The 13,310-nt window shown below is 43.3% G+C and overlaps 1 protein-coding gene across 1 annotated transcript in view; it reads right to left on the reverse strand.

Moving 5' to 3' along the window:
• Nucleotides 1–13,310, reverse strand: part of pik3c2a (phosphatidylinositol-4-phosphate 3-kinase, catalytic subunit type 2 alpha) — a 46,824-nt gene that overhangs the window by 5,742 nt on the left and 27,772 nt on the right. The window contains exons 9-24 of the mRNA XM_086209644.1: nucleotides 13,119–13,265; nucleotides 12,998–13,031; nucleotides 12,518–12,758; nucleotides 8,102–8,224; nucleotides 7,834–8,001; nucleotides 7,317–7,428; nucleotides 6,599–6,741; nucleotides 4,398–4,589; nucleotides 3,962–4,055; nucleotides 3,679–3,773; nucleotides 2,913–3,093; nucleotides 2,631–2,735; nucleotides 1,743–1,835; nucleotides 1,436–1,565; nucleotides 1,120–1,256; nucleotides 270–439 (exon numbers count right to left, since the gene is read on the reverse strand). Coding sequence (XP_086065770.1) covers nucleotides 270–439; nucleotides 1,120–1,256; nucleotides 1,436–1,565; nucleotides 1,743–1,835; nucleotides 2,631–2,735; nucleotides 2,913–3,093; nucleotides 3,679–3,773; nucleotides 3,962–4,055; nucleotides 4,398–4,589; nucleotides 6,599–6,741; nucleotides 7,317–7,428; nucleotides 7,834–8,001; nucleotides 8,102–8,224; nucleotides 12,518–12,758; nucleotides 12,998–13,031; nucleotides 13,119–13,265 — 2,165 coding nt within the window. The remainder of the gene's footprint in view (nucleotides 1–269; nucleotides 440–1,119; nucleotides 1,257–1,435; nucleotides 1,566–1,742; nucleotides 1,836–2,630; nucleotides 2,736–2,912; nucleotides 3,094–3,678; nucleotides 3,774–3,961; nucleotides 4,056–4,397; nucleotides 4,590–6,598; nucleotides 6,742–7,316; nucleotides 7,429–7,833; nucleotides 8,002–8,101; nucleotides 8,225–12,517; nucleotides 12,759–12,997; nucleotides 13,032–13,118; nucleotides 13,266–13,310) is intronic.

Genomic DNA, 13,310 nt, shown 5'->3' on the forward strand with positions numbered 1-13,310 from the left:
AGACAAAGGTTTGTATTCAGCGTCTGGGAAGGCTTAGCAAATGAGCTCTCTAAGTCAAAGGTTCCCAGTCGAGAAAATTTGGATCAGGAAAGTAGATGCACTTCCTTCCCCATTAAAACTATTCACCGAGTAGAAAGGCTTTAGAACCACGGTAATGCACCACACCTAGTGAATAGACTCTCTCTCACACACACACACACACACACACACACACACACACACACACACACACACACACACACACACCAGCAACCATGTTTGATTTTCACCTTTTGAAGCTGCCAAACATCTGAGCATGACCCAGGAACTTGCCGAAGTCGATGTGAAACATGTGACCGGTGGAGCGCAGCATAATGTTGTCGTTATGACGATCGCAGATACCCAGCACGTAGGTTGCCACACAGCATCCAGCACATGAGTAGATGAAGTTCTCTGATGCCTGGAAAGAGGAAGAATAGTAACAGAAAAGAGGAAGCGTGAGAGTGAATATTCAGTTTAAAAAAACTGTCAGTTTCACTGGCAATTTAGCCAAGTAGTGACATGATGTACTGGCTGACAGCTGGACAAGATACTTCACAAGTCAGTGAAGCTCATAACCAGAGACTAGAGGTCTTCCAGATCAGAGCATGAAACTGGTACCACCTTTATTTCTACTTTCTAATTAGCATAAAGGTCAACCCTTGTGCAGGGGATTTATAGGGTCAAGGGTTCTAAGTAGGCAGTCAAAGCCTCACATTTGTTAGAGTCAAAGGTCAAACAGTTCTATAGCAACTATAAACTTCAAGATTGCGTAACTTGTGTGTGTGTGTGTGTGTGTGTGTGTGTGTGTGTACCTTCCTTGCTGCTGCTGCCATCAGATTTTAAAATTGCCCTCAGCAGAACTCATAAAAATTTCCTCATGCACAAAATCAATATTTCACATGCGCAGTAATGTGAACTAAACCCTTTATTGCTACCACATTTGCTGCTGTAAAGCTGTAAAATTTCCAATTGAGGGATTAATAAAGGATTAGATTGTCTGGTCTCATCTTGAAATTTTTTCCCACCACTTTCCCTGCATCACACTGCATTACAGGACATACAGAAGCAGCACAGACTTTTAGTAGATGTAATATCGACCTTATCATATTCATCTTCAGCAGGGTTGTACTTGCGGAGCCACTCAGCCAGCGGTTTGTCCTTAAAAGACCCGGTAACACCGTACTCCACCTGGATCTTCCTCAAGGTGTCAGAGAATGGCACCAGCTCCACCATGCCTGGAACACATCACAACTGAGCTACAGCCACGTCTGTACGTCACATTTTAGTAGTGTTGTTTCCTCAAGGATGATCAGAATTAGTCACATTACCCCATGTTGGAGTGGGAAAACCATGACACCATCAGAGATGGAGCACACAAATGTAGACTGCTGGTGTACCTGAAGGTGTTTGTTACCTTTGTCTTTGCCGGTGGAGATGCATTTGAAGTTTACAATGCGAAGGTCCAGCCCCTCTTGAAGCCAGATGCGGTCCATGACACGGATCATCTGCAGAGCCAGCATGTCCTGTCTCAGGTCCTCTCCCACCTGACATGATGAACACAATTACTCTCAGTGGTTTGGTTTCACTCTGGCCACCAGAGGGCGCAGCGTTCAATCAGGAGACAGAAAATGAACCTGATGACAGCTTCACACTGGAAAGTAATACAGGTGATAGACACAAGAACCCATAGACAGGTACTGTTGGACATGAGCGTAATGTACCTTGAACATAACATTGATCTCCTCTCCCAGGGGGTCGGCATTGACCAGGGCCAGCTTGAGAGGAACAGCGTTGGAGTTGAAGAAGGAGCAGGCCTATCCACACAAGCACACAGCATATTCTTATTTCTCTTATATTATATTTCTATTTTTTTCTTAACCATTGCATCAGGTTTTTATCCTCTCTTGGGGACCTGGCTTTATGACAGGAGCGAGAAGAGCCTGGTCTTCACTGCTTTGTTTGCATCATTAGTCATATTTGTTCTCATATTTTAAAAGCTAGATGCAGTCTCACCCATCATATACTACACCATATGGTGTCGTTACGCTTCTCCAAAAACATCAAACAAATTTGTATTTTAGAGAAGTGTTAGGCAATCAAATTTCTGTCTTGTGATGTACACGACCACATGTTTGAGACAAATGGCAAAGTGCTTAACCACAGAGATAACCAGGTTATTCACGTGTGACTGGAGGCTTCATGGTGACCCTTTTGTGCCAGTCGAAGTAGAGTTCCCTCCCTAATGTTCACGTGCAGATGTAAGGAACGTAACATCCCAAGTATCCCATTATGGCTGTTAAATATTTGTTATTTCAAGTTCTACGCACACACGTATTTTGAATCTGAAGTTTGTTTACCCTATGTTTGAACTTAAGAGGTTCAACTTAAAAGATGCTGTATATGTTTTACTGTTTCCTGACCAACAGTTCTTTTGAGTTTTATTTTACTTAACTGTCATGAATAAAAGACGAGGTACATCCTGTGTGGTCACTGACCCAAATACATTTCAAAGAGCACAGGAGAGCTGATTATGGACCTTGAGGGCTTGTGTTCATGTGGAACATAACTTGTCATTATTGAGGATTGGCACATGTATCCAGGAGTATTACCTTGATGTTTAGCTCCTTAGCCACCAGACTGGGGCAGAGGGGCAGGCGGCAGCTGTTCCTCTGGAAGAAGTTCTGAACATTTTCAAGGCCCTCCTGGAGAGCCACCTGAACACACAAACACACACGAGCATACAACCATCCATATAACTAGAAAAACAATTCTTCTCAGATATTGCAACATGAATACAAGACACTCAACGCCAAGCTTAAAACAGCTGAAATAAACTGAGAGATGTAGAAAGCAGCATGAGTCGTGTGAAAGTAGAACATCAGCACACTAACCTGTCGCGTGGACCCTCCAGCCTGTCTAACTCTTTCGGCCACGGCTCCGAGCAGCGTGACCAATTGAGTCTGCTTCTCCAGCTCCACCCTCAGCTTGGCTCCACACAGACACAGCAGGGCACCCAGCACCTTCTCATACCGCCGTCCCAAAGCCGGGTCCTGTACAGCGTCCTTCAGTAGCCTGCAGATGTCACACTCATCAGCTGACAGTCAGCAGATGCTTCCATACACAAAAGCTTTCCCTTAAGCTGGTTTGATTCAACTACTATAAACAAAACAATACATGTGAAATAATTCTCTCTGTAAGGTGGCAATGCTGATGTCCAATTCAATAGTAAACCTGAGTGTGTTGCAGGCAGCTGGCCTCCACGGACAGTTGTATTACTGTGTTTTCTAAGAGAGCTTTAGATTAGAATTACAACTAAATGAGAAACTAAAAGGGCCGTCTTAATGGGAAACAGATCGTCCATGAACAAACATCTCACCATTCACACACACACACACACACACACTGCCATGAACATCAATGAAAGCACATCTGTTGATTTTGTGGATTAGCAAACTTTCTTGTGTGTAAAATACCATACCTGTTTATTAGCTGGTATGAAAAATAAACACTGCACCACATGCTCATTATTTGCTCAGCAACGTAATTTTTCTGATGTTCTGGAAGCCTGCTTATTGGTGTCAGCACCTATCAGATCAGATGATGGTTTGCAGAGAGTCTTCACAGCTGGTTGGAACTCGAGCGCTGCCATGGACTCACCAGTAAAGGTAGTGCGCGATGTTGATGTTGCCTTGAGCTCTGGAGAGCAGGAACATGACGAGGGCACTCTTCAGGTGACACTCAAACTTTAAAGCCTGGAAAGAGACAAAATAGAAAAGTGACTGAAAATATGAGACAGTGTGAGTGTGAATGAGAGAGTCCATTAAAGAGAAAGGGTGATGTTAGAAGAGAATTGGTTGGATAAACATATGATGGTGTGTGTCGTGTGAGTTATTCAATTTGCATATACGCTATGTATTTATGTGTGCATCAGTGACTGTACCTGAACTAGCTGTGGGAGGTAGTCAGCCAGCTCGTCATCACTGCTCTTCTCAATCCAACTAACTGCCACGCTTCTCACCTCTGTATCTGCAAACCTACAGACACACAAAACCTTGGGTGAACAAATGTGTCAACAATCCTGTGGTTTGAAAATGTGCTACCAGTCTGACATTTTTGGAACAAATTTAAGTAAAACTTCTACCAAGATTTTGGAGAACTGGCCAGTTGTTGTTTTTTTATTCACAATTGTTTGGAGGACAAATAAACTTCATGTTTTATATAAACAGCAATGCAGAGAAATAGATTACATTTATTTTTTTGAAGAAAAAACTCGTACACATAATGCATAACAAGGGGGGTGGGGTGGACTGAACATCCTTGAAAGGAGATCAAAGTGATCTGGCTAGCTGTAGAGGACTCGTGTGTCCAATGCATACTTTGAGTCAAGCAGTTCCAGTGCAGTAACGGGAGGCAGTGTGGGCCAGTTATGGAGCAGGGAGTGGATTTGAGCCATGCTGGCCCAGTCCCAGCTTGGTGCACTGGCCAGCACCTTGGGGAGGCTGCTGGCATGGTCCCTCTGACAGTGGAACCGATGGTCCCATAGGAGCTGGTGATCTGCCCGCTTCAGCCTGGAGATGAACGGAACACACAGAAGAGAGGTGGAATGATTTATTTATTCAGGGGAAGGATCTCTCTGAGAGCAGTGTTCTCTTTTACATGAACTCCCTGATCAGGTTCACACAGTAACACACTCACACCTGGAAGCCGCTCAGCACCAACACAGTCTGATCTGCTACCACTGGAGCAGTCAGGGCTGAGGCCTTGTTTCTTCACTTCTCCCACCCAGATTCACCCCGCCAGTCAAAAGCTAGCATCTCTAATCTTAAGGCCAGCACTGCCTCAAATTAAGATGATGTATTCAACATTCAAAATAACCAAAATGATGTAGATTTCAGTTGGAATTTTGTGTTGAAACTAGATTTATGTAAAATGAACAAAACCACTCCCAGGTTTCAAAGGAAGGAGAGCTAGCAAAGCAAAGTGGAAATTTCACTTGGTATGAAACAGACTAAGAAATTAAAAAGAAAGATCACCTGAATAGAAGCAGGCATACAAAGTCAATATGGTAAATACATTGCACAATAATTTGACAAATTGGGAATAAGTTCACTTGTGCCAATTTTCTCCAAACATCTGAGGAAATATGGACAAAACATCAGCGAGTGACAGATCCTGAACATCTACACTCAATTTGAATTTGACCCAAAAATTTAAACCCCACTGTAAAGACTCAACTTTCTGCAGTAGAAATCCTCAGTGGTCAGCGTTAAGTATTGCTTTCCTCTAATCCTGTGAAAACAAATTTGTAACTGACCTTCCCAGGACAAATAAAGGAACAAGATTACAACGGTATTATGGGTCTTGCCTAAAAGAGTCACATGAGATTTGTGACTGAGCAAACCACTCAAGGAAGGCAAAGATGCAGTATTCACGTCAAAAACACATCAGTGTCAGTCAGTGTGAGAGGAGTGAGATCACGCTGTGAAACCTGCCAGTAGCGAGATGAACGAGTGGTCCCTGCTCACCAATTTATCACGACGAGAACTGATGTAACCCGCTAAGGCAGTGAGACACTGAATCATCAGCAACACCAGAGTTTTAGTCCGTAACCGACCCTGACCTCCCTGAACTAATTAAAAATGTCTCTTCAGGGATCAATGGAGTGCCAAACAACGCAAAACACATTAGTGCGGCTGCAGCCCCACAGAGGCTGGAGAAGTGAATGGGCAGGACAGAAAGCGGGTGGTGAGAGCCCAGAAAGAAAACGCTCTGTGCTAAAGTGCCGGTTGAGTCACATGGATGTTGGCAGCGTGGAGGGGATTTGGCTGGCAGTGGGCGAAAGACAACATTTAGCTGGGCCTGGAGCAGCTGGAGGAGAAGCGACACACTAGAGGAGGCGACATATAGACGTCCACAGGGAACTGGGGCTGTCCAAGTCAGGGGCATCTTTTAATCTCTTTTTAAATCTTGCAAATCCAACAGATATTGGATTGTCATAAAGCCAAGGAGCTGTCTGCTATAAGAGATAAAACCAACTCAAAATACCAGCTTAATGCATGATTTTAAATCTTACATTATACCGGTGAATCTAAATTTACAAAAAGTCAAAATGCCAGGAGGTGGACTATGAAACAAAGAAAACATAAACTGTTTTGGTCTAACAGGGGGTTTCAATGTGTATTTCTTGTGAGGAAGAGCTAGAATCTTCTCAAATAAGAATGGGCTTTTGATGACTTAAATCAAATATAAAACACAACCCATTACAACGCTTTAAATATAACCTGATGTGTCACTATATATTCCAGCAGTTGCTTCTGTCCTCTTGTGCAAGAAGCACATTTTGCTCACACCATCTGTTTTGCACATTAAGCCGAGCAACATGAAGTTCGGCTCTCTGGCGGTGTTACCTGATGTTAGCATTTATTTTTGAACTTGCTGCTGTGAATCAAATCTCCCTCACACACTTAACACTGAAGAGAACACTTGAAACATCTAAAATGTTGATGATGTCTACTCTCAAATCCAAACTTGGCATCAAAGCACTGTACTTCAGGAAACATAAGAGAAATTATTCTACCCAAAATTGGAGGCACGACTGCAGATCTTCTCCAATTTACGCCGGAGGTCTGGGTCCAGGTCCTCCAGTGTGCTGGGCTGTGGACTGGGATCCTCCTGGGGTCCCACATACAAAACATCCACTGCTGAGATGGGAAAATCCACCTGAAAGTAATGCAGACATCAAAATCTGATTAGTTTATTTCTCTGAAGTGCACATGATGATTACATCAAGCAAGAAGGCTTTCACTCAGGTCTCTCGACTTGAAGATTACGCAGAAACTACGAGGCAAATTATTATGACGTTCATTTTTGGGGCCTATCTGGTTAAACAGATTAAAAACAGCCGCAATTCTCAGCAATAGCCTTGACAGTTGTATGCACTCTACAGAGTCCTAATTCCACACATTTTTCTCCACAAACATTGTGTTTTATTTTAATTTTGAAGATGCGAGGTAGGATAGATGGCAACAGTCAATATTATAGAAAGTCTGACAAGAAATAGTTATCAAATAAGCAGGATTATTTCTGACAATAAATTCTATCACAAGTATGACAATTATCACCATCTACTTACAGTACTTTTCACTGCTCCTACTTCAGTTTTGAAGATCACAAGAACTGCTACTCTGTGTTTACACACACAGGTTCAACTGATACCATCTACACTGGCAGTGCTAAAGCCACTTGGCTAAACACTAAAGCCCCAGCTACAGATCCTGCTCGCCACCACCGCCTACCTGCAGTATGATTCTTTCCGCTGGCATCCTCTTGCGGTTGCCTGTACATGCAGCAGCAGCTCCCTGGGCAGACGTCCACAGACACAGCAGCCTCGTGCCCCTGGCAAGCACTCTGTCGAACACAGTCAACGGTAAATATCAAGAATTTTTCTTAACATTTGTACCCACTGTTCCAGTCTTAGGACCAGAATTCCTTAAACTGCATCGAGGAGGCAGGCATGAATGTCTATAGCTGTACGTACCACAGGCAACTAGAATTATTCAGTCCTTTGTTGATTTGCTTATTTAAGAGGGCCTTTAAATGGCATTAAGTATCAAACAAGTCAAGTGCATCATCTAGACCAACTTACTGATGTGTGAAACTTGCTTGACATTGTCAAGCAATGACATTTTACATTAAACTACCTGAGGAATATGGTACACACATTTCACAATGTATTTTGAATACTTTGAAACAATAGGGACATTTGTTAGACAGAAACTGCCTGGCCACAACCAGCTGTTCCTCTCTCCTCACCGTCTGAAGTCAAAGAGTGGCATAGACACTTTGCCTAGCAGCTCTGGGCCTTTCCTCTGTTTGTTGGAATCTGGAGAGCCGCTGGTGTTCTGGTTCAGCACCCCAAAGAGGGTCAGGGTCAGCATGGACTCCAGTGGCAGCACCGCTACGGCTATGGGGAAGTTGATCCTGGCAGTGAGAGGTAGCATGGAAGGACATAAAACAAATTTTAAAGTAGAGGAATTTGCAATTAAATGGACTGGAGCAGAGTAAAGACGGAATAACTTACAACTCGTCCCATTTGATGTGGTAGAAGTAGTTTTTGTATGTGCCCACTCTCTTGGATTGGACCGGTTTAAACAGGTTCTTGCCGTTGTGGGTAAGGGAACACACCAAAAAGTACTTCTCATAACTGCAACAACACAACACACATCTTTAATTGAGAACCACCACACTCCTCAAGTGAATATATTTGTGAAAAAAACATAGTTAGGTATTTTCTAACTGATTTTTGTAACGTTGAAGTGTAGCTTGTTATACAAGTAGGTTGCAACACAAAATAAAAAGGTTAGTGGCATTATAACACCCTTGAGTGCCATGGTGGGATGCATTTGCGCATGTCAAATGCATGTCAAAACAAGTATAACCTGTGCTTGTGTGTGCAGTGGTTTAAAGCTGGAGCGCCTCACTTTTATCTCTATCTTCTGTTACTAAAAACAACTGTTGACCCATGCTTTTGACAAACACTCTGTCGTAGCCTACTCTGTCATTACTGTTGTGGCTGTGAAACAGTGGATAAACTCTTCTGAAAGTAACACAATCCCTGCGAAATGATGCATTTCACATCATATTTGGGAAGTCTACAAGAGATGCATGAATGTTACTCGTCCAGTGGAAACACTCTGCCCATACAGCACCGGTGACACTGTTAAGATATTACAAGTGCTTGCCCTTTCATAAATGTTCAGCATCATAAATATGCATTTCATCATGCTTCCAACTGGAAGGAACAGGAGGCTGAGTGCCTTGCTCAAGGGCAGTTCTACTACAGGTGACTACAGAAGGGGGCAGCATCTCCTGTAACAAGACACGCCGGTCTGAGTAAGTTCCCTGATAATACAGACACCTACGCACTAGTATTAATAGACCCTGAACATCCACACAATTGTTTCAGTTATTCCTATTAGACTTCTCTGTACCTGCCCACACAGGCCTGAGATGAGGTTTATACATAAGAGAACACCTGAGTGGGGGCAGGAGCTGCAGGACTATTTTAGATTACACTTCCCTCTCAGGGAAAAGCTTGCTCGCACTCCAAAAAATTAACAAATGCACACTTGAAAATGTCTGGTACACCTTCAGTTTCATCTGCTGGTTATGGACCACTAGATTGATAACGCCTGCTCACAAATCATAACGCAACCATGCTGTTACAAGTTCTCTTCTCCTCCTCCTCCTCCTCCTCCTCTCTCAGAGCCATGCTGAGAATGACATGAAGGCACTAAACTCTTTTTACTAATTGTGCAGTTTCAGGGCATATACTCCCTTACAGAGGAAAAGGCACAGGTGGAAATGTTTACATCAATGACGGCTTGAGTTTTATTGAGGATTCCTGGCAAGCCATAATGCACAAATGGGCCCTGCAGTCATTATTGATATCAGGCACACAAGAGCGGTAAAACTGTAAATAAAAGTGAGGGAATTACCAAACCCAGCCTGCGCTCGCCTACACAGACCTGAGGTTTAATCTGAGTGAGAATACCTGTGTGGGTGGCTGAGCAGGAGCTTTCAGAAGATATAGTATTACAGATAAAACTATCCATTAGCCTATTGTATGGACTATATGTGTACTGAGACTTTTATACACGAGACAAGTCTGCAAAATATTTAAAAAAAAACATTAATATATTAAGCAAAAATAACCTCCAGTAATAACAAGAACAGGGGATACTGGAATATGATTTATGTGGATGTGGAAAACAGACACTTATAACAGCAGATGGCAATAAAACATGTACAAGTAGTCTCATCCAGCATCATGTTAGTTTCACCAGTTAACCACATTTCCAAAAATAATCCCTCTGTTACAGATTACGGACACATGTGAGTGGAGAGTGAAAATACCAGGACATTAGTTGCACATTTTCACTACTACAGACTGGATTCATCGCCCCGTGCCATCTGTGCTGGCAGCCCCATCCCGGCCCATGGTGTCTCAATATGCTGGCAATGTCGTGGCATCTACTGAGGCTCCAGATGGATGACACACGAGCCACAACAGCGCCAGGCACTCAGATCTCAATAGGGGAGCATTATAGTAACACCACAACAGATATGCCTGACTCCTCCTTTGGGCTGAGAAATAACTGTACTCACTCTGTCTCCCTGGCCTTGGGATATGAAGAGCTAAATATTTTTGGAGGGGCCTCTGGAATGAATGACACTACAGTAATGTTTGGCGTTGGCTTAAAATAGCTGCAGAATGCTGGAGGAAATAAGCCTGTTATTAAGAAGTATCTCTTTTTTTCTTGACGTCTCACCGGCCAAATCAGAAAATTGCTACTGAAGGACGACACTGCAGCAATTCTCCAGACAACTTTTCAAGTCCAAACTGCCGCCCTCTCCCAGCTCTCCAGTTCCCTTACATTGTTCCCCCAAAAGCTTCTGTTTTAATCTGACATAGATATATTCACCACATGGTGTTAATAGCTATTAAAGTGATACGAAAAGTATATTTTGTCTTCACGGACTCACATATAGGTGTCTTAAGCAACTGAAGACATTTTTTTCCACTGCGTTACTGCTTGGTGACTCCCAAGTTCGATAGTGCCAGCCATGTATATTTAGCTGGAAGCCGATGGGAAACTGCAATGAACTACAGCAAAACTGCCCCAAACTCCAGGTTACAAACTCTGAAGCACATAGACCCGGATAATCAATGACGTCTTTATCCAGTCGTAGTCTCAGTAATCAACAAACACTTGGATTTGAGCAAAAAACAACGTTTGAAACTAAAAAAGAATAAATCAAATATGACAACGAACAAAAAAAGGTTTTTGTGTGAGGGAACAGCAATGAGCAAACAGAGCAAGCGGAGAGAAACAAATGACAACACGAAGCCAAAACTACAATGAAAAGCTTCAAAACCCTTTTTCCACATTTTCGGGACTACCAAACCTGTGCAAGATGCTTCTACTGTGAAAGACTTTGCCAGAAATGCACTGATCCTGGTTAGTGATGCGTGAGAGAGCTCGGAGTGGAAAATTTGGCTCAGCTCTGTTCCAAGCACACAGGAGATAAAGTCAGGGTGAAACTGGACACTGGCATGGAAAAACAAGACACCGGGAGCAACACCGGAGCCGTTTGTTTAGCAGAATAAAACAAGCCTATCTGCTCTGACAGCCAGGGACAGCAGCAGCATGTGTAATTTTCTCATGTCAAAAAAGTATTCCTGCTTTCTACCACCCTTCCACTGAATTTTTATCTTTCAAGCTTGTTCTTTAGTAAAACCCTTTCTCGTTCAGTGTCCTCTGCTGTTACATATATTGTATGTACATACAATACACAGAAATTATTCTGAACAGCCTTCCATCACTGGCTTCTGTCTGCATCTTTGCCCCTTTCTTGCACAAGTGTTATTGGATTAAGATGTGTGGTACCTACAATACTGAGAAAGAGGGGGGTACTTCAAGATTTATTGAATGCAAATAAAGTTGCTTATTTTTCTCTCTAGTTATGAACACTTGGATGTTGACCAGGCGGTCTGAATCAAATCAAATTTTCTGTCACATTTTATTATATGTCCATACAATAGGTTTCTATTGCATACTGAGTTTTTGTTCTGAAGCAAAATCAATAACAAATATTACACGACGAGTATCTTTTTATCTCACTGTATTGCTGTGGTGGTATGAAACACAACAAATACAGGTACCATAAATTCTGGACGATAAGCCGCGACTTTTTTTCGACGCTTCATGCCCCGCGGCTTATACTCCGGTGCGTCTTATACGAGGATTTTACCTTCACCCTGGGGTGTGGCGGGCAGCGGCAGCGGGCAGTAATTCCCTATTGTTCCTGATGGCAGCTCCAAGTACCGTACTTAGGGAAATTCCTAGCCAAATGTTGTGGTAATTTCTCTAAGTACTGTACTTGGAGCGTTCAGTCCGTGCCGCGGTGCAGTGTAAAAAGAGCATCACACGATATTTTCAGTCATTTGTACTCACCCTCAAGATGGAGAGCAGAAGAAGGAATGCTTATGATGCAGCTTTCAAGTTAAAGGCAATCAATCTGGCGGTGGCAGATGGAAATAGAGCTGCAGCACGTAAGTTTGGCATAAACAAATCGATGGTGAGAGGCTGGAGGCGGCAACATGACGAACTGACCCAATGCAAAAAGACTACAAAAGCTTTCAGAGGTCATAATAGCAGATGGCCCGGACTTGAAAACGCTCTGGAAGACTGGGTCAACACGCGAGAACGGGCGGCCGAGGTGTTTCCGCCGTGCACCGCGGCTTATACGTGTACAAAGTTGGTTTTTTTCCCTAAAATAAGCATCTGCGGCTTATATAACGGTGCGCTCTATCGTCCGGAATTTACGGTAATTTGACGTATAGTTAATGGCACACTGTGATTTTTTGTTGTTGTTTTTTTTTGGATCAGCCTTGATATTTGTAAAGAATTAATGGACGTGGTTCTGTGTTTACCTGCTGACCCAGTTGGCTGGGATGCCATGCAAGGCAAAGAGGGTGAACTGAAGGTGGTCTGTGGTTCCAGAAGCTTCTTTGCTGCTTCTTCCCTCAACTGCTTCTCCGTCTTCAGCCTGAGGCAACGAGGGCAAGCTGAAGGAGGTGGATGGGGAGCAGAAGGAGCGCAGGTAGAGCTTAGCCAAGTCATAAACAGCCTGTGTCAGCAGGGCCATGCTCTCCTCCACAGGACTGGTGTGACCTGTCAGGGATCAGGTTTAGGGTTTCAGCACCACAGTTGTCCCTAAAATCTTCAAATTTGCAAGAAAAGACCACTTATGTACAGGATTTAGATATCAGTTTAGAATCTAATTTATTTCTAAACAATAAGTGATAAGACCTAATATGGAAATATTGCCATTATTGTTATTATTAGTGGCAACAATGAATGCACACTTAAAATCAATGCAAGTTGAGTCTGACTGTGTGTGCAGTTCTTACCATTTGATGACTGACCAGATGACGTGGACCCCATCTACAAGGTAAAACATGTTGGTCTCATAAAGACGCCTGTGCACGTCAACAATACTAGGAATGAACGTTTGAGGATGTGTCAGCCCACCTTGGGTGAGCGCGTTCTGGGTAAATTGACGGAGTGTCGCAGCCTTTTGACCGCCTCTGTGACGGCCTGGGTCTCCACCTCATCCAGTGCACAGCACAGGTTCTTCACTGTCTGGACCACCCGGTCCACTGTCTTATACTGGGTACTCTGCATGGAGAGATATAAAATCAGGTTGGCATTTGTGATTTAGTT

Source organism: Aulostomus chinensis, chromosome 7, assembly GCF_037954235.1.
Source record: "Aulostomus chinensis isolate RoL2024-O1b breed Wild chromosome 7, RoL_Achi_v1.0, whole genome shotgun sequence".
In the NCBI taxonomy this organism is placed as follows: domain Eukaryota; kingdom Metazoa; phylum Chordata; class Actinopteri; order Syngnathiformes; family Aulostomidae; genus Aulostomus; species Aulostomus chinensis.